Raw genomic sequence first — 19,661 nt, 5'->3', positions numbered from 1 at the left:
TCACTATAAGGTTCACAGGTCAGTCTAGAACATTCCAGATGTTCCCCTGTTGTTCGCTGAAGCGCTCCTGGACAGCCCCTCCATCAGAGACGAACCATAGTTTGGAGCAGATAGTACCCCACCTGTCTTGAGTACTTCATTCCCATTGTCAGCTGAATGAATCTGCTCAAGGGTTACAGGAAGAGGGGGCGAAACCAACACTGGGGCGCAGACCCGGCAAGAAGCTGGGGGCAGAAGGTCTAAAGGGCTTTCAGTGTTTTGGTTGGCTCTTTCTTGCTCCTTCAAGAGGCTTTATGAAGAGAGCCCTGGAGGAGATAACAGTGGTGTCTTTCACAATGGAAAGGTCAGCCAACATGTGTTTATTGAGCGACTCTGCGGGCCAGCCTTTCGCTTGGCTTTTGTCGGTGATTATGAGACAGGCAGACCCACGGGGTCCTCTTGGTAAGTCGGCTGCAATCAAGCCACGTGATAAAAATTAGCGAGCAATCCAGAGCACTGTGGCAGTGTGCAGAAATGTTCAGAAAATGGTTCTGAGGGGACCAGGGAGGCCAGGGCAGGCTCTGTGGCAGCCACAGTGACAGGAACCCCGCAGAAGAACAAAGCAGAGATGGTCAGATGACCCCAACCTGGAGCAGACAGGTGAAGGCAAGGTGTCAGGCATGAGGAAGACCCTTCAGGCCAGTGTAGTAGGGAGGAAACCTCGTCATCCACTCACCACTCAGCCCCTGCCACCAAGGCCTGGGATGAGGTCCTTGAACTTCCTGGCTCTCCGATGGCAGCATCTTCCTCTCTGATCAATGCTCTTCCTCCCCAGGCCTCTTTGAAATCTGACTAAGGTTCTGAGTCTCTGGATGCAATTTGGTACCCTAGCAGAATCAAGGGAGATCTGCTGTTACTTGAAAGGATGTTTCTTCCCCTCTTCCTCTGAGTACCTGACCCCACAATCATCGCTGACTTTGAAATAATAAACCCATCATAATTATGAGAATTAGTGCGGAGGCTTCTGCCTTGTTTGCTCAACTGAGGTTATTATGGCTGGTTTGAGAGGTGGAGAGGGCGTCCGGAATTGGCTCAGCTGAGACGGCAAAGTCAGACAGATGTGTGTGGGCTGGGGGTGGCCAGGTAGTGAGTGTGGGGAAGAGGCCAGTGGGGGGAGCCTGGAAGTTCCTGTTCCTTGGTTTCTGGACTGGGTTTTTGGAGATGAAGTCTCTGGAGAAGCTGGACAGCCTGACCTTATGGGTGGGAATGCTCCATACTTGCAGACATTGAGTCCATGGAGACTCTGCAGGGCAGGGCCTTTCTCAATTTGTTGTGAGTCCTAACTCCTATATAGTATAGAGGTCGAGTCAGAAGTCCTGGCATGGGAAGGGACTTGGGCTGTGCCATTCAAGTGCACATTCAAGCCACAAGTCCTCCCCATCTTCCTGCCCACGTTCCCCAAGCTGTCTGCTCACCCATCCTCAGCCAGCCTTGCTATGTATTGAACGAGAAAGCTCCTCCCAGGCTCATGTGTTTGGACACTTGGTCCGCAGCTGTGGTGCTGTTTATGGAGGCTGTGGAAACTTCAGGACTGTGGTCCACAGAGCATAAGTAGCTGAAAGAAGGGCTATCAGCTTGTAGTTCTTGCCCAAGCTCTCTGCTTTCCAAACCTGCCAAGGTATGAACAGGCTGCAAACTGCAAGCTTCAACAGCCCCCGAGTGGAGCAAGCATGCCCACCACAATGAACTGTGTTTCCGGAAGCCACAAACAAAGATAAAAGTTTTCGGCCCTCGAGTGGGTTATGTCAGGGATTTGTCACAGTAGCCAGAGAAGTAGCGAGTACGGACCTGCTGGCTACTCTGCCTGCTTCTTTCTGGAAACTTCTACAGGCCCATGACCAGGAATATCTGGCAGCCTCTCTATGGCCTAGGGTGGGTCTGAACCCTCTGTACAAAGCCATATACAATCGCTGTTCCGACAGCGTGGTCCTGCTGTCCCTGGGCAGCAGGCTCCATCACTTCCTCTTGTGAGGAAGGAGGGAGGGCAATAGTGATGCAGCAGCCAGGGCAGCAGGTGGGGGAAGCAGAGTTCTTGGGAGGATGAGATTCAATATTCTTATAGGGTATTAAAGAAATGGAGCAGCCGTTAATGCAGAAGTCTTTCTTTGACTTAATTTATTATAATGTATGTGGCTACAATGTAGCTCATACTGCTGTTTTGGATCTGCGTTTTGATTCCCAAAATTGCAATCATGATAGGTGGATTATAACCGTGCTTTAACATACAGATGAGGAAATGTATTCTGGTGCAATTTTCCCCTAAGGAGAAGTCAGAGGATAAGGGGCAGGAGCTTTGTGTAACCTTGCGACGTTTTAGTTGTCTCTCTTGGTTACGGGGCAGGAATTAGCATGACGGGGACCAGCGGAGCTACTGGATGCCGTGAAAGGCACCGCTTTGAATGTCAGTCCCCAAGGGCTTCCAAGGGGACCAGAAAAACTGTGCTTTTCTTCCCATATCTAACTGAGCAAAGGTGTGTAGATTTGTCAAACTGTTCCCCATTCAGGAAATATTTATTCAGTGCTACCCTGGGCCATGAACCTTGCTAATGACCAGTGGTGCCCCAGTAAGTCAAAGAGGCACTGGGGAGTAGACACTGGGTGGTACCTCACTAGGGCATAGGCCAGGAGTGGGGAACACAGATAGAAGGGTGGGGGAAGCTATGAGAAGCCCGAAGGGTTTCAGGTTCCAGGCTGAGTGAGGCAGAGACACAGCCCATCAGCATCACACAGATGGGAGAGCTGAGCTTCCGTCCTCACTCTGGCAGTGCACACGGACACCCCCAAGAGCATATGTCTGCACAGACTTTATCCTCAGGCCCAGAAACTCAGCAGAGGCACGAAGGCAGAACGAACCGCCTGATGTGCCTGCCTGGGGCCTGCACCACCCAGCCGATCACAGACTAAAGTTCTGCCTGCCCAAAGCAGACCACCTGCCTCTGGGGTGCGGCTCCCCATAGCAGAACAGAGTTGAAGCTGTCTGTGTGGATGCTGGGCTCTGGCAGAGGCAGGCATGGACAGGGAAGGGCCCTACCACAGGAGGAGTTATGGGCAGTCTGGGGGAGTGAGATTCTTCATGGCCCTTTTTTCTCCTTTTCCTCTTTCCCCTCCCCTCTTCCTCTTCCTCCACAATTCCTTGGAGCTTGACTCAGATAGTCCAAACCCATCACCCTCTGAAGGGGAGTTCCACCCCAGGAGAAATGGCTAGACATGTGGAGGGAATAGGAATAGGACCTGGGACTGCAGAGAGACCAGACATCCTGTGTCCTGTGTCACCTTCATAGCTAGGAAGAGCTGCTACAGAGGCAGGACAGGCCGTCTGTACTTAGGGTTGGTTCTCCTAGGAGGAGGAAGGGCAGGTCCATGCAGGTGACTTTAGCCCTTCAGAAGAAAAAGCAGTCCCTGGAGATGTCACCATTGTAGAAGGGTCACCCTGTGCTCTCCAGTCCCACCTCCCCTTCACCCTCGCGGTAGGTATTTATGGGGCATCTCTGTGGCCTAGTGGTTTTAGAGGTATGTGAATGGGTGCAACGGATCTTTCCCAATCTCTAATGAGGAGACAGTATAGTGCAGGAGGCATTTCAAGCAGGTTATCTGCCCCATAAGTATCCCTTAGCTAAAATCCAGAATTCAAAGTGTTCCAGAATCGGAGACTTTGCACAGAGAACCAGCATCACCTGACCAACACGTGACAGGCGGCAGTCCAAAGCAGTGGCAGTGTATTAAAATATCAGATAATGACTGGCAAGATGGCTGAGCAGGTAAAGATGCTTGCTGCCGTGACAGAGTACCTGAGTTTAAGATCGGGACCCACACAATGGATGGAGACAGCCAATTTCCCAAAGTTGTTCCCGGTCAGGAACATCTTCCACGTGTACACACACACACACACACACACACACACACACACACACAGAGAGAGAGAGAGAGAGAGAGAGAGAGAGTAAACAAATATTTTCAAGAATTTTATATTACTTTTAGCCTGATATCTAGAAGATGGATGTAAAACACCAATCAATTTCTGCTGAGACTTGTGTTTTATCTCCAAACTACATCATTGCACATATGTGAACATTCTGGCTGGGCATGGTAGTGCATGCCTGCAGTTCCAGATCCGGGAAGCTGATGTGGGAGTATCGTGAGTTCTGGGCCAGCCTGGGATACACTATTTCAGAGCCTGATTTTTGTGTGTGTGTGTGTGTGTGTGTGTGTGTGTGTGTGTGTGTATGAAAGCAATGGAAAATTTTACATGCTGCTGGTCCCAAGCATTTTAGATAAAGGATGTTCAGGTTGTCATTCAGAAAGTTCTAGATGACTGAACAACCCCTCTTTCTTCATCTGGTCAGAGAGCATCTCTTCCAACACAGGATTCTGGAAACAAGTCCTTATGAATCTGGAGGATGGGCCACACAGGGTAAAGGTGGGAGGCTGGGCTGGTTTGTACTTCAAGAAAGACGACACACTGAAGTCCGGGAGGGAGAAACCCCCCACCAGGTGATGGGAGGTCATTATGGGAGCTTAAGATGGTCCAAAGCAGAAGGGATGTGAGAGTAGGGACAGCATCTTTTCGGTTATCTGGACATCACTGAGAAAAGTTCCTAGGAGGTGACCCACGCTGCGTTCCGCAAGCCCCAACACACTCTTTGCACTACTGCCCACTCCCCACAGATAGCTCCGAAGCCCCCTCATCAGTGTATTTCTCTTTAAGCTCTTTGCCTCTCCACACTGAGATAAGTTTTCCTAGGGCCGAGCGAAGGAAAAGTGCTCCTTCTTAGGTGTGGTCTCCTGGATTGTAAAACTAAGATCCAGAGACTGATCCCCATGTAATGGATGAGGTGCTCAAGAGAAACTCGGGGAAGCAGCTTCAATATGCCCCAGCCATTGAGATAGGATGGTGAGGCGACAGCTGTGGCCTGTCGTTTCCTCCCCTTTGCTCTGTCACCTAGCCCCCTACTCATTCGGGTACTCCATTTTCCACCCCTGCTCACCTCAGAAGAATGTTTGCAGGGCAGGTGCCCCAGGAGTCTGCTGGTTCTGGGCCAGAGAACATGGGAATATGTGAAGAACTGTTAAGGTTCCTACCACCGGGAGCCAGGTGGCACCCAGCAACAGGAAACTTACTTGTTCTTTACAAACGGAGCGGGAGAGGGGCAACCAGCTGGTGCATTCCTGCGTGACTCCCTTACCTGGACCATCACCTGTTGGTTTATCTGGCTTGGTCTGCATTGTGTGCTGGACCTTGTAGGTGGCAAAAGGGGAGGGGGGCTGTGAGTTGAGAATCCACCAGATGGCCTTTCCATCTTATGATCTCACTTGGTTCTCACAAGGGACTACAGAGCAGGTGCCTCGACTCCCATATTACAGGCCACATTGGAGGCTGAGCAAAGTTAGGATGCATTTACAAATAGCTCGGATGCAGCAGTGCCAGGTTGGAGCCCAGAGCCAGCTGTGGCAGTCTCTGGCTTTGCAGGGTTGCAGAAAGCAAGCAGCAGATTCCTTTGCCATAAGCACCAGCACCCGGCCATCCGGTTCTCCACCAGTCAGCAGACACCCATCATGCCAGATCTCATCTCACAGACTCAGAAGGACCTCAGTGCCTTCAGCTGCTCAGGCTCCGAGTAGGCCCCCTCAGCTGCTGCAGCCGGTTCAGGAGGATAGGAAAGCCGCTGCACATGGCTGTGTCTGGAGAGAGCCGGGCTGCCCCTTGGACCTAGGGACCGTGTGTCCTGCCACTCACAGACCTAGAGATGTGTCTTTAATAATTCAGTGGTGTGTGTTTCTTTTATGCATATCCACAGAAAGGCTATGCAGGTTTGACTTTCCTACCTGAAGTGCTTCCCAGGACGCCAGGCCTAGAGTGGACAGGCTCACTGATGGATGTCTCTGTTCCCTCGTGTGTGGTACAGCTGAATGGGCATTCACTCTGTGCTACGTGTGATGAGACTTCCAGTACCATTTGACATGCTATATGTAGAACTAGTGTCAGAGAAGGGTGAAGTGTGCCCGTCCCCAAAAACTAGTCAAGGACCCACTCTGGATGGGACTTGAGCTGCCAGTCATCATGAGTAGGGAGGGCTGGAGGTTGACTCTAATTGAGAAGGGCCAGGTGGGTGACTCTATCAGAGGAAAACAAGATGGTCAAGAACTACCAGCAACAGGGCCAAGCCAGTATGGCTCAGTGGGTAAAGGCGATTGCCACCCAAGCCTGGTGACCTGAGTTCGATCACAGGAATCCACATAAACGTGGAAGGAAAGATTGATTCCACAGAGCTGCCCTCTGGAGTCCACATGTGGGCTCTGACACAAGCCACTCCCACTAATAAGTAGATTTAACAAAGTACTGCCGGGAATAAATTCTCCCTCCTGCCATTTGGTGCAGGAGGGAAGAGGGAACCCTTTACAGCAAGTGCGGCAATCATGTCTATATGCTCTCTGAGATGCCCTGCCTTCTGCGTGGCCTTGGAACTCGGCCTTGCCAGAGGGTCATTCACAGGACACACGCCATGTCCACCATGTGCCTGCAAGGACCAAGGTGGCGGCTGGGGCCTGGGCCCTGAGTTGGAACTGGGAGGCAAAGATCTGTGTGCTCTGAAGGGCTGATAGCTGGATCAACTTCTTTCCCATTGCTGGGGTTTGAACCCAGGGCCTCGAGCACACAAGAGATGCTTTCTGCTAACACCCTGGATAGATTTGTAGTTGTTGCTATTTATTTCTAATTTTTACATGCCAGACAAAATATTTATCATTACATGGTATTAAAGAGATGGGCATTTATTCAAAACAATTTTAAATCTTGATCTGGTGCTGATGTCTCTCTGATAAAGATTCTCAAATTAAGAGGGCCAGAGGTCCGCAGAGCTCAGAGATGGCAGGAACTTCAGTGCTGGCAATTGACACTTGTTTTCTGCCACTGTTTACTCTTCAATAAAAAATGCATATTTACCATAGCAACCTCCTGATCACGTGGTGCCCTGTCTTACTGCCACCCTCTAAAACAGACTAACTTCTTAAAGAAACACACACATCCTAACAGGAATGCTTTTCAGATGCAAAAATGGGCTCTTTCTGAGGAGGCTTCTTGCCTGCCATTAATGCTGATAAACACATCATCTTTTCAGAAATCATTTTGGTCCTGTATCTCAAATTTAGGACATTGATTACAGAAGCCTAAAGAAAATTACTCTTGGAGGGGCTTTTGATGCTTCAAGGATCTGCTGATTATATTAATACAATGCTAAGTACACAGAGAGAGACAGAGACACACAGACACACACAATCAGACAGCAAGACACAGACAGACAGACACACACAGACAGACAGACAGACAGACAGACACACACACACACACTTCCCGCTTCACACATACACACATCTATATACTAGATGCCAGCCGCTTGCATCGTCTGGAAGGGAGTTCGGCGTGGATTCTAATGACCTGCCGCTTCATCTGTGATTAAAGATTGTCATCTATGCGAAGCTCAATTGCAGCCTGAATTGTTTTTCCGCTGTTAACTTGGGAGAATTGCCGGGGTTTTAAGAGCTGTGCAGAAACCGCTCCAACCTGGACTGCTCAGGAAACGAGTGCTGATCCCAGTTCTAGAGTTTGAATGTGTGCCATCCCATGAGTCAGGGCATTGGGAGAGACCTCAGGTCACCCCGGAACTTCCTGCCTGTCACCCAATCCTCTGCTACCACCCGTGTTAAGAGCCCCTGTGTGTGAAGTACCTTCTGAGCTCTTTGATGAGAGCTGTCCCTTCCCTATCCTGTGCAGGCCATTGGGTTATGAGATAAGAGCATGGAACCTTAGAAAGGCTGATTTGCTCGGGATTGTACAGCTAAGAATGGGCATAACTTGGCCTTTCTGCTGCTTTTGTTTTGACCTCTTTGAAACAGTCACATGCTGTGTGGCTAGGCTGCCCTTCAGCCCCCTACGTAGTCCAGGCTGCCCTCAGCCTGTCTTGAGGGCTGGATTTGCAGGTATGTGCCACTAGACGGACTGACACTTGGTTTTGGCTGAGGCCTTTTGCATCATAAAATATTCTGTTCAGCCCATGTTGTGAACCTGTCCACCCAATATAACTATAGAATTTACATGTGGGAACAAAGCAGAGAAACCCCTAGAGAAGGGGTAACAAAAACAGTGCCTCCCTTACCCGTGTCCCCAGAGAATTCTAGGGCAGCCTCAGTATTAACCATTTTTGGGGTCTTTGTTCTTGTTGTTCGTTTGTTTAAGGTCGTTTTTTTCTTGGTTGCTCTTGTTTGGTGGGAGCAGGCTCTTACTATGTAACCCAGGCATGCCTCCGACTTGTGATTCACCTCTGACCTCTGCCTCCCCAAGTGCTGGGATTACAGCTATGTGCCATCACACTCAACATGAGCCAAGTTTTTGGGAACTCCCTTTTTGTCCTGATGTGCACCCAAGCCTGACAGCTGCATGACCCCCGCACAGCACTTAAGTCAGAATCGGGGTGCCACTGTCGTCTCTGTGATGACAGAGTCCTGGGGAATGGGCTACATTGTTTGCATAAGCAGAACTCTGTTGGGCACCCCTGGCAGTGTGGGCCCGGAGCCCGATGACTTTTCGTTGTTGTTTTTAAATTCCTTTCAACTACATGTAAGCCAGTATGAAAACAAGAACATACTGTGAGCCTTTTATGCTTAATGGCTTTGGGGGAAAAAATCCGATTGTGAAGTGGGGCAGGGCTCTGTGCCCCAAAGTGGCATTGTGACCTGAACACAGCAGAGGAGAACTGGCCAGACCCTCTGCCCTGCCAGCCAATCCCGCCAAGGCGTGTCCACGAGCCATTTCATAATTATCCATCACGACTGTCTGCCTGCTGCTTTAATAGATTATTTAAAATGGTGCGTGTGCCTCCCGTGCAGCCTCGAGCCAGCCCCGAACTGTACATACATACAAGCTGGGAGAGGTAATTGCGTATCATGTATCTCTTTGTTCCAGACACTTTTGTAAAAGACTATGTATTATGTATGGTGTGACCTTCAAATGTCAGGAATGTGTTGTGCAATAAACTGTCAATATTTGTGGTTATAAGGTACCAGATGACTTTTACAATAATTGGAGCGGCTATATTAAAAGCTTGGATCACTCAGCTGGTTAAAGAGAAAGACACAGGCCAGCATTCACCAGGGACTCGCCTTCTGCCAACTATTAAATGAAAGATATTGCAAGGTGCTTACGATGTCTTCTTTGTTTAAAAAAGAATATGGCATGACACGTCTCCAGGGGAGGCATCGTCTCCGATGCAGCCTTTCTCTTCCCAGTAGGTGCAGTCCCCAGGATAAGACTCGGCGCCACAAGTTATGGCGACTGACCAAATGGCTTTTAGAAAAGATGGGTCCAGCTCGGCCACAGCTGCCTAGGGAAAGAATCCCTCCAGTGAGGGCTCAAACCTGCTCTCCACCCCACCCAAGGAGAAGAGGCTGTAAATTATCTTAAGAGGATCTTAAAAGCCGTGTTTTTTCTTCCCCTCTTAGGAAAATAAATTATATAGAAATCTTTGGGGGATTTACGGTGTGCTGAAAATAGAGCTTTCTATAGTTCTTCCTTCCTTCTTTCCTTCCTCCCTCTCCTCCTCTTCCTCCCCCTTCTTCTGAGATAGGAGTCTCAAGTTATAATAAAGGAAAGTATTTTTATTATTTTCAAATAAGTATAATAGTGATCAAGTCATAGAATCTCTGTGTTTGTGATGTCTCAAGTCATTGGCTGCCAGGCTGCCCACAGCAGCTTCTCTCTCATGAGTGCTAGTCCTAGTGTTTAAATCCCAATTTTCTTACCTTCGGAACTTCACAGATAAGTGTTCTACCATGGAACTACATCTCTAGCTCTCTTTTTATTTTTCAGTTTGAGACAGGACCTTTCCGACCTGCCCATGCTGGTTTTGCCTTTGTGATTAGCCCACCTCAGCTTCTGAATGGCTGGGATTATAGGCATGTGCTAACTCTGATTTATTCCTGAAAGTGTTTTCTGCATTCTCACTGTGAACTGAGTCTTGACCACGATGTCCAGGGCACTTGTCTTCTGCTTCAGAAGTGAACTGAAGGGCCAGATCAAAGAGTGGGGAAGGCAGAGGCTTCTTCCGCAACCTGATCACAAGTGGCTCCCTTGGAGGTGACATGGGGATGAGAGGCCGATTCCCTCAGAGGCCATGTGGGGCGCAAGCCCAAAGAGAAGCGTCCTTGTGAATTTTGGGAAGGGAGCTCCAGGAAGAGCAGGAAGCAGCAGGGAAGCTACAAGGTCAGGGCTTGACTAAGAGGGAGGGACAAAAGCAAAGTGGAGAGGGGGTGAGACCCCATTGGTAGTGGCAGGGTTGAGCAGAGGTTTGGAGATGATCTAGGAGAGCTGGGGGTGACTAGAAAGAGCAGCCAGCTACAGTAGCTGCCCCCCCGGACCCCCATATGAAGCAGAGGCTTTCTTGGGAGATGGCAGCTACTAGTATAGCCCATTAAGCAATGCTTAAAGCATTCTACTGCTTTCCTAACCCAAAGTACCAAAGTTCAAATTCCTCCAAACAGAAACATGGTCTGGCCCGTCACAGCAATACCCCAGTCCCTGGTACCAACATCTCCCTTAGTTACGGTTTTCTATTGCTGTGAGGAGACACCACCACTACGGCAACTCTTAGAAGGAAAGTGAGGGGGCTCACTTACAGTTTCAGAGGTTCAGCCCATTATCATCATAGTGGGGAGCATGCTTGCATGCAAGCAGACTTGGTGCTGAAGGAATGTAGGAGTGGCCCACATCTTGTAGGCAACAGGAATTTGACTGAGACACTGGGTGGTATCCTAAGCATAGGAAATCTCAAAGCCTGACCCCACAGTGACACACTTCCTCCAACAAGTCTGTACCCCTACTCTAACAAAGCCACACCTAACAGTGCCACTCCCTTTGAGATTAGGAGGGGCCAATTACATTCAAACTACCACCGTGGATGTGCGGAGCCCAAAGGCTATCCCACATCCAATCAATGTATTGTTTCAAGTAATCTGCCCCCTAACCCTGCCTGCTACAGCCACAATCACAGCTCCCAATCTGGATACTAGGAGTGCCTACCAATTACAGTTTGAATCTGGGATGCCTCATAAGCTCACACCTTGGATCCTTGTTCACAGTCAGGAGACGCTGTTTGGGGAGGGAGGTGGGCTTGGTTCCTGGATGTAGGTCACCAGGAAAGGCTATAGTCTGGATTCCCCCTCCCTAGCCCCACCCGCATCCTGGTTCATGGTGATGTGTGGAGCCTCCATAACACATTCCCACTAGTAAGAACTGCCCCACTCCCCTGCCATGATGAACTGAAATTCTCAGAAACCAGGAGCCGAGAGACAAACGTCTTCTCTCTCTCCAGTTGCTTCTGCCGGGTACTTTGGTCATAGACATCAAAGTAACGAATGCACTGCCCAGAATGCACTGCCCACAGCCTGTGGGAAGCCTTCAGAACCACAGCGGGAGCTGGCAGCCCACGGATTACAGGGATATTATTAATAGCAGCATCTGTGGATAAGAAAGGAAGAGACCCCACGGGTGGCCCAATCACAGCAGGTGGCAGGCAAGTCCCACAGACTCCCTCTCTGACCATTAAGAAAGGGCTGTGGGCTAGGTAAAACCAGAAGCATGTCTGGCCCACAGTGCTGGATCTGAAGCTCAAGTGTGTCTTGGGGGAAATTTAATCCATGTGTTGCTCATTCGCTTTCACTGAATTCATCAAAAATGTTGCTTTAGAGAAGTGATTTGAAACCCTAGTATCTGATGTTATGTTTCTTTAAAAAAAAATGGTTTACTCCCATTTCCCCCATTCCAGAGACCTTACTTTTTTGCCAGTCAGCATCAAATTGAGCTATGCTCAGTTTTGAGTTTAGGTTGAAAGTGAGTGCTAAAGCCATGGGGAAGATTCTACTTCCTCACCTCATGAGCTCTGGAGCCGATCTGATGCCCTGGACGCCGTAACCCAGTAGGAAGCTGGCTGATGGTTTAAAACCAAAAGCTAAAAGCAAATCAAAACAAAAAACCCCAAATGTTTTTCCCATCCGTATTAATGCTTAGCTGTTGAACACGACTATCTATGGCCATGAGCAAGCTTTAATAAAACAATAGAGAGATCATGTCACTTCTGACCCATCACAGGAATTCTGTGTTACCACTTGTGTGCAAGTGTTATTTTTTCCCAGAAATAAAAGACTCACTTTACTTCCTCAGAATCTTTGCTACCATGATCATTGCTTAATATTTGTTTATTTGATTTTTATTTGTATGTGTGAGTATGTATTTATTTCTATTTATTTATTTTATATATTTATTATAACATTTATCCTAGTGTGTGAATGTATGCCGTGTGTGTGTGTGTGTGTGTGTGTGTGTGTAGGCCTGAAGAAGGCATTTGATCCCCTAGAGCTGGGGTTGCAGGTGGGCATGAGCTGCTGGCTGTGGGTGCTGGGAACTGAACTCTGCAAGAGCAGTATGCTCTGATCAGCCCAGCCGCCTCTCCAGCCCACATGATCATCGCTTTTCTAGAGCCTGTGAAGTCTAAAGCGTTCAGCATAAAGGAGAGATGTCAGCATTAAGCTTTGAAGGGGAACTCTGCATTCCCTGAACCTTTCTCTAAGGTCTCCCCCCCCCTCCCGAAAGATCTGAAAGCCTTGCTGTGTTTGAGCAAAGGCATTCAGAAGGATGTGCTATCTCTGGAACTGCTAAAGCTGAATGCCCACACCTCTTGGGCTCTGCGCAGGTTTGTCCCCCTTCATTAATACTGAGAGTTGTGTTGTTGAGATCTCTGTGCACATTTAGGCTTTCAGAGTCAGCTGACAGGTCATCTCTGGGAATGTAGCGGCTGTTACAGCAGAAGGCCTGTGGAATTTTCCGTACCACGGCATGTGGTGACATAAAGCAGTACACGCTCCGGTGCACGGGAAACCATGCTCCCACATGCGCTGGCGGAGGAAACTGGGAGGGCGTCGTTCCCATCCTCATCACCTATATCATCATCACTATATTTTTAAGCAATCTTTCTAAAATGTATTCTGAGATGTATAAGGGTCAGGCAGCCTGGTATTTACTGATGATACGGGCACAATTCAACAAGACCCGCCCCCACCATTCTTTGATTTATAGGATCACTTCAGAAGTTGGTATAAACCCAGAAGAGGTTGGCCAATTCTCTCTTTCTCTTGAGTTTTTTATATTTAATTAAAATACAATTACATCATTTTCCTAATCCTCTCTTTCTTCCCTCCAAATATTTCCATGCCCACATCTGTTCTGTTCCCTTTCCAATTTATACTCTTTCTTTAACTAGCGTGTGTGTATGTGTGTGTGTGTGTGTGTGTGTGTGTGTGTAAATGTAACTTGCTGGGCCTGTTTAATGTTGCTTATATGTATATGCTTTTAGGACTGACCACTTGGTATTGGATAGCCATTCGAGGGCTCATCGCTGGGAAAGGCTAAGTCTTCCTCTGCAGTAATTGCCTGTGTCTTTTCATCTTGGAGTGGAGCCTCGTGAAGTTTCCCCCACATGTTGGCATCCCAACAAGCAGTATCATTATTCAGCTCTTGTTTAGGCAGCCACACTGTCGAAGACACAGTCTCATGGCAGACTTCCTGGTCCTCTCATTCTTACACCCTTTCCGCCCCTCTTCCAAGATGTAGCCATAGTCAATCTAGACCATCTCTGTGTCTTAATGTCACTAAGGTTTATTTCCCATTCATACCAGGCCAGCCCGGTGTCCTGCATTGTGATTCTACCATTTCAACTCCTGCATAGGAAGGTGCTGAGGTAGAGAAGGAGTTAGGGTGCTTTGGCACGGTTCCATTCTTATGTTTCTTCTTCATTGCCTGGAACAAGTCTCCTGGTGTCAACCTAGCACAAAGGAAGTTGGGAAATGTAGTCCATGAAGTTCAGTACACCAGAAGGAAATACATGTTGTCCTTCACACAGTCTCCTTCTTATCTTTGAGATGTACCCCTAGTATCTTATTTTGTTCTAGGGTGAGGCCAGGGTGGGTGAATTGAGGCAGTGGGCAGAGACAGCCTGGGATGTGCTTGGGGCCCCTCCAGCATCTTTGCAGCACCACAGGAGGTAAGAACTGAGGCCACAGAGGGATGAGGGACTTAACTAGGGAGAGCATACAGAACCAGAAGACCCCACCCCCAACTCATCTAGGAGCTGCTCCGGCAAATATATCAAGGAAGCTTAGTGTTTTAGGGCACCCTCACCATTCAAAATCATTTTGTAAGTCAAAAATTTAAAGAGTATCATGCACAAGGTGCCTGTGAATGAAAAATGATGAGTGCTGTACAATGAGAGAGCCAGCCTCGGGGATGGTTTCAGACAGCTCTTCTCGACTTTAATGTGCCTGTATTTAAAGTTGGAGGACTTGCCATCCTGAGTTTTCACCTTGGATCTGCAGCACTGCAGGTTGGTTCTGTTGGCAAGGATGGCAAGTTGGCCTGTGGTCTCCAGGTGCAGGAGCGTCGTCCTCGCAGCTTGATGTTCCTTCGGTGGCTGACCTCACCCAACCATCAGAGGCTTAGAACAAGCAAAAGAAAGGAGGAGACATGGTTTCTGACCCTGAGAAGATGAAATTAGGAATGTCTGTCACTTGATGGCTTTTCCCAAGCATGCTCCTAAATCAACTTGAAATGACATGACTCTCTCTTTCCTGTGTTAACCAGTACGCAGCTTCCAGTTTATAGCAGTGGCTTCGCATACCTGTTTCTGAAATTCTGAGGCGGAAGCAAGCCTATGCCTCTCAGAAATGCTATCTGCAACAGCATTTATGTAAGGCATTGCTTTGGAAAAGACGGCCCCGTGCTTTTCAGAAGCATTGAGAAATGATACAGAGCTCATATGGTCAGTTTCTCGATCAGATGTCATCAGAATTCACCCTGGACAAGGGTATGCTAGTATGTCGGGGGCAGACAGGACTGTCTGTCCTTGCCAGAGGATCACAGCAGGCCAGATGGCAAATTCAAACCTGTCCTCGTGACCACTTGTGGAAAGTGTTTTATAGGAGGGAAGAGAAATTCTGCATGTTGAAGGAGAGAGAAATAAAGGTTGAGGACAATTGAGACGGCGTAGTGTGTCAAAGGTGCCTGCTGTAGAGGCTGACAGCCTTGTTTTGCTACTCACGGTGGAAGGGAGAGACTAATAATTCATGCATGTTATGCTCTAATTGCCCCAGGCCTGTGCACTTGTGGGCACACACACACACACACTATAGAACAAATATGCAAGTGTAATTTTAAAAATCTCTTAAAACTTTTGAACCTTTTGATAGCTGCCTAACCATCTGACAGATGATCATGGAGGCGATTTTGTCATGCCTCTGGAGTGACAGCTTTCGGGTCTGCAGCCACACCAGGGCTGTCCTTCATGCAGTGTTGGTGGGGTACAGCAGCAGCAGGGGCTGGATGTGGCCCAGCAGTGTGGCAGAGGGACACTGTGAGCCCTCATGTACTCTGAGCAGAGCAGGCATCAGGAGCTTCATGTCCTCCAAAACTCTTGGTTCTTGGGGTTGAATGCAGATTAGCATGTGCACGCTCACTAGCACCCATTCCAGGACCAGTTTGAACTGGATTCGTTCACCAAGTCCCATGTGTGTGCATTGGGCAGAGACTGCAGAACCGTTCCCAGACTTCCTTGCGCTTGGCTTCCTGCCTCTGTGGACACTTCCTGGGACCACCCACTATTCCCCTTCATTGTGGCCCAGAGTTTGTTTTTCCAGAAGGATTAGTTTAAGAGTAAACGCCATAGGCCTGCTGGCCCTCCCGGAGAAAACTGTTTCTGCGTAAAGTGAAAATTAAACTCTTAAATCTGCAAAGAAAGCTGTTTATCTTTCAAATTTACTCCTTTTATTGGACCACACATATCCATGATAGAAAGATAAAAGGGAAACAGATACGGGCCATCACTTAGAGTGACATATAGCCAGGCATAGGTCATCACAACTTCGGTAAAGCCTTCCAAAGTGGGGTATCGCCTCTCCCCATGTTTGTCTAGAACAGTCTGAGCAAGTCCTCACCAAAGCGCCAGTACAAATATGTCCTTCCTCATCACGAACAGAGCTTCTATTCCACGCCTACCATGTTGCTTTTGCACACTGGTACCTTGCACGAAAAGGCTACTCTGGTGGATCATGGGAAAGAGAGCTTGAAGGAATTTGCCTTCAGAGGCCTGCACCTGCCTGACTTCAGCCTGGTATTCAAGCCCTGCTTATAACTGTAAAAGGTGGCTGTTGACCTCCAGACCTAAGTCAGGACACTCCGGGTGTTGATCTCCAGACCTAAGTCAGGGCGCTCTGGGCATCATGGCTTGTCTCAGGTGGTACCAGGCAGAGTTTTAATCTGGCTCATCATTTCTTAAACTGACTCAAAGATCCTAGGAAAAGTAAGTCTGGGTGATTTGAGATGGATATATGTTATGGAATAAGGATGGTGGGGGTGCAGGGATGAGCTAAGGGAGCTGGCATTTGAGCTGTTCAAATCTGGGTGGACTTCATGCAGTGGTTCAGGGCAGTCCTCTCACTACTCAGAAGGCTGAGGCAGGAGGATTATGAGTTCAAGGCCAGACTGAGCTACATGGCAAGATGCTGTCTCAAAAGAAAAAAGAAAGGGTAAGGGAGGGAGGGAGGGAGGGAGGGAGGGAGGAAGGAAGGAAGGAAGGAAGGAAGGAAGAAAGGAAGGAAGAAAGGAAGGAAGGAAGGGAGGGAAGGAAGGAAGGAAGAAGGAGGAAAATAAAGCATAGGTTTGGAGAGATGGCTCAGCAGTTAAAAGCACACACTGCTCTTGCAGAGGACCCGAGTTTGGTTCCCAGCAGCTCACAACTGCCCGTAACTCCCAGATCCAGGGCATCCCTTGACCTCTTCTGATCTTCTTGTGTAGAGGCCCATATACAGGCACACAGATATATATCACTAAAAAATGAAAATGTCTTAAACAAAACAAAAAAAGAATCTAACAGCTAGAGGTGTGGCTACCTGGCATACACAAGACCCCAAGCTGCTTCCCACCATAGCAAAAGGAAAGCCTTGGGGACACTCAACTTGCAGTTGGTGAATGACCCCCAGCGAGACATTGTGTGGGGCCTGTGGGGCCCAGTTTAGCCACACTGTCTGAGCTTTTCATCCTTACCTATAAGTCATCTCTGGGTGCTTCTCATGTTTGCTGGAATGCCTATAAATCTGGTGCTCAGTGAGGTGACAGGCTTTGGGTAAGAGTTCTGGATATGGATAAACCTAATCCTCCTGTTTGTAAAAATTATGAATTAAAAACTCTCTAAGTAATTGTACCCTCCAAATGGGTCTTCCAACGGTGACAAGGAGAGTTGGGGAGGATCAGATTAGAAGGAGGCCTTCAATGTACTTTGGGGTGGTGATCTGCTCACATATGGTCCAAATGCAGAAAGGATGTTCCACGCCAGGGCGCTTGCACAGTTGCCTGGAGCCAACATCCAAATAAGAATTAAGTGTGTTTGCCTTCATCTCGTTCATGGTCTATAAGTCTGTCCCTTTTGGCCATTAGCAGAGAACACCAGCAATGGATGTTGCAGAATAAAAGCAATTTGCATTTTCCATTGCTTGGAAGGTACAAATCTTATTTATTCTCAGCTCAGCAGAACTCACAGATCTGCTCATTATCTCAGAAGGTTCCCTTGTTCTTATAGTGGAATTTACCACAAGGCCTAGACGGTGGGCTGGAAACCCTGGCCAGGACACCCCCAATCTCAGGGGCTTGGGATTGGAGGCGAGGCTTCAGCCTCTGCTCTGTGAGGAGGCCAGAGACTTGTGGGGAAGTGAGTCTAGAGAGGGTTCTCTTGCCTCCTCTCCTCAAAGGCACAGATGCTTAAGGCCTGACCCGTTCTGTAGATGTCAGGCCCCGGGTACTGCAATAACACACCCCGAAACACTAGATAGGTTGAGCTTTATTTACTATTATGTCCAATCATTTCTGTGCAAAAGGCAGCCATATATAAATTTCATTTTCCTTTATAATGGTTTGGGCTACATAACAAATAACATCAAGATGGAAAAATTTGTATTGCTACTTGACGGAGGGACTTGTCAAGTCACGGCGTGGAGATTTCAATGCAGTGCTCGGAGTTTATGGGAGTTGGGAAGCTGAGCTTCCGCACATGGCTTTGAATGTGGCACTGTCTGTTTATCATGGGCTAATTGTGGAACTGCATCTCCATCCGTTTTCTTCTTCCCACCAGTTAGGGATGGGTACAACTCCACAAGGAAGCAGCGATCGCTTTGGGATAATTTTCTTTCCTGTCCCAAAATAGCTGGGTGTCTGCCTGTCTCGGGGAGTCAGCTGAGACATGTCCCGGCCCCCTTTGTGACTGGCAAAGCTGCAACTGTGCTTTTGGACCTGGAATGAACTTTCTAGCTAGCCTATATTACGAATTAATCAAATTCCACCAGTGCCCACATTTTTAAACTTTTAGAAAAAAAAAAATATTTAATAGGAACTAAGCAAAAAGAAGAAATCAAACCAGCTGCTGACACAGCTGTTTCTTCTCTTGTTTAATTCAGTTCAATATAAAGGTACCATATGCTGCTTAAAATGATGATAGGAAAGATGAAATAATTTAAGAGAATAACAAGAAAATACATGAATTGTCAGCATTCTGTCAGATTCAAAGAATGAAATAGACAGGTGTAGTATTGACATGTTTAACTTTGTGTGGTGTTAGCAGTTTTGGTGCGAACAACTCCTGACATGTGCTGAAGTGATGTGAGAATGTTTCTCATCCACTGCAGACATCGGCGAGGAGGCCGGGAGAGCCGCCGGGGGCATCCAGCAGCAGACGCTGCTTCGAGACAGGAACCTGGGCTCGGCCATGAAGGACTGCCCGTACTGTGGGAAGACTTTCCGGACTTCCCATCACCTTAAGGTCCACCTGAGGATACACACAGGTGAGAGAGATCGAGGTGTATCCACGTGTCAGGGAGTAGCACCCAGAGACGAAGCCCCGAGCCCACAGCTGTGTGAATCACCAGCGCTGTGTGTCACCCGGGCTTTTCACTGAAGTCTCCAGGCAGTGTAAAGAAAGAGAGGTTGGTTCTGGCTGGGAGGTTCAGCTCGTGTTCAGATGACTCCATGGCTTGTAGGTCAGCGGCAAAATGAAAACAGACTAACCACTCTAATCAAAGGCCTCAAATGACTGCACAGACTGGCCTGTGGCCAGCCTTGGGGCTGAACAGGTAGAGTCATTCTGCTTATGTTGTGGTTAGGTAGTTCACCACGGTGTTGCCTCAAGAGAAACCTAGAGGTGTTCTCAGCCAAACAGAGAGAGTGGCCGCGGGGCCACTGTGGCCCCGCTCGTCTATATCACTAGTCTCTTGCAGGGAGGCCATCCTTTTAGATCTCTGCCTTGTACCCCAGCAACTGTTCTTTTCAGCCTTCCTGCTAGTTGCTTGTGTATTGCCAACATATATAAAAAAATCTATCTGAGTCATGGACACCTCCATTTTCTTTGATTTTTCTCCTGACACTTTATCTATTGGAGTATGAGCTGCTGCAGAAGATAGACAAATATGCCATTTATTTTCAAAAATAATTGTGTTCTATTTCCCACAGAATCAATAACTCTGCTCAGAGATGGGCAGACACA

General features: G+C 48.2%; 1 protein-coding gene across 3 annotated transcripts in view; it reads left to right on the top strand.

The window, feature by feature from the left end:
• Positions 1–19,661, top strand: part of Znf536 (zinc finger protein 536) — a 453,344-nt gene that overhangs the window by 258,435 nt on the left and 175,248 nt on the right. For all 3 annotated transcript variants that reach the window (XM_050124519.1, XM_050124520.1, XM_050124521.1), the window contains exon 5: positions 18,808–18,963. In XM_050124519.1, coding sequence (XP_049980476.1) covers positions 18,808–18,963 — 156 coding nt within the window. The remainder of the gene's footprint in view (positions 1–18,807; positions 18,964–19,661) is intronic.

This window comes from Alexandromys fortis, unplaced genomic scaffold, assembly GCF_014885135.2.
Source record: "Alexandromys fortis isolate MF-2015 unplaced genomic scaffold, M_Fortis_MF-2015_v1.1 scaffold_198, whole genome shotgun sequence".
NCBI classification, from domain to species: Eukaryota; Metazoa; Chordata; class Mammalia; order Rodentia; family Cricetidae; genus Alexandromys; species Alexandromys fortis.
This window is presented reverse-complemented; position numbering and strand designations above follow the sequence as displayed.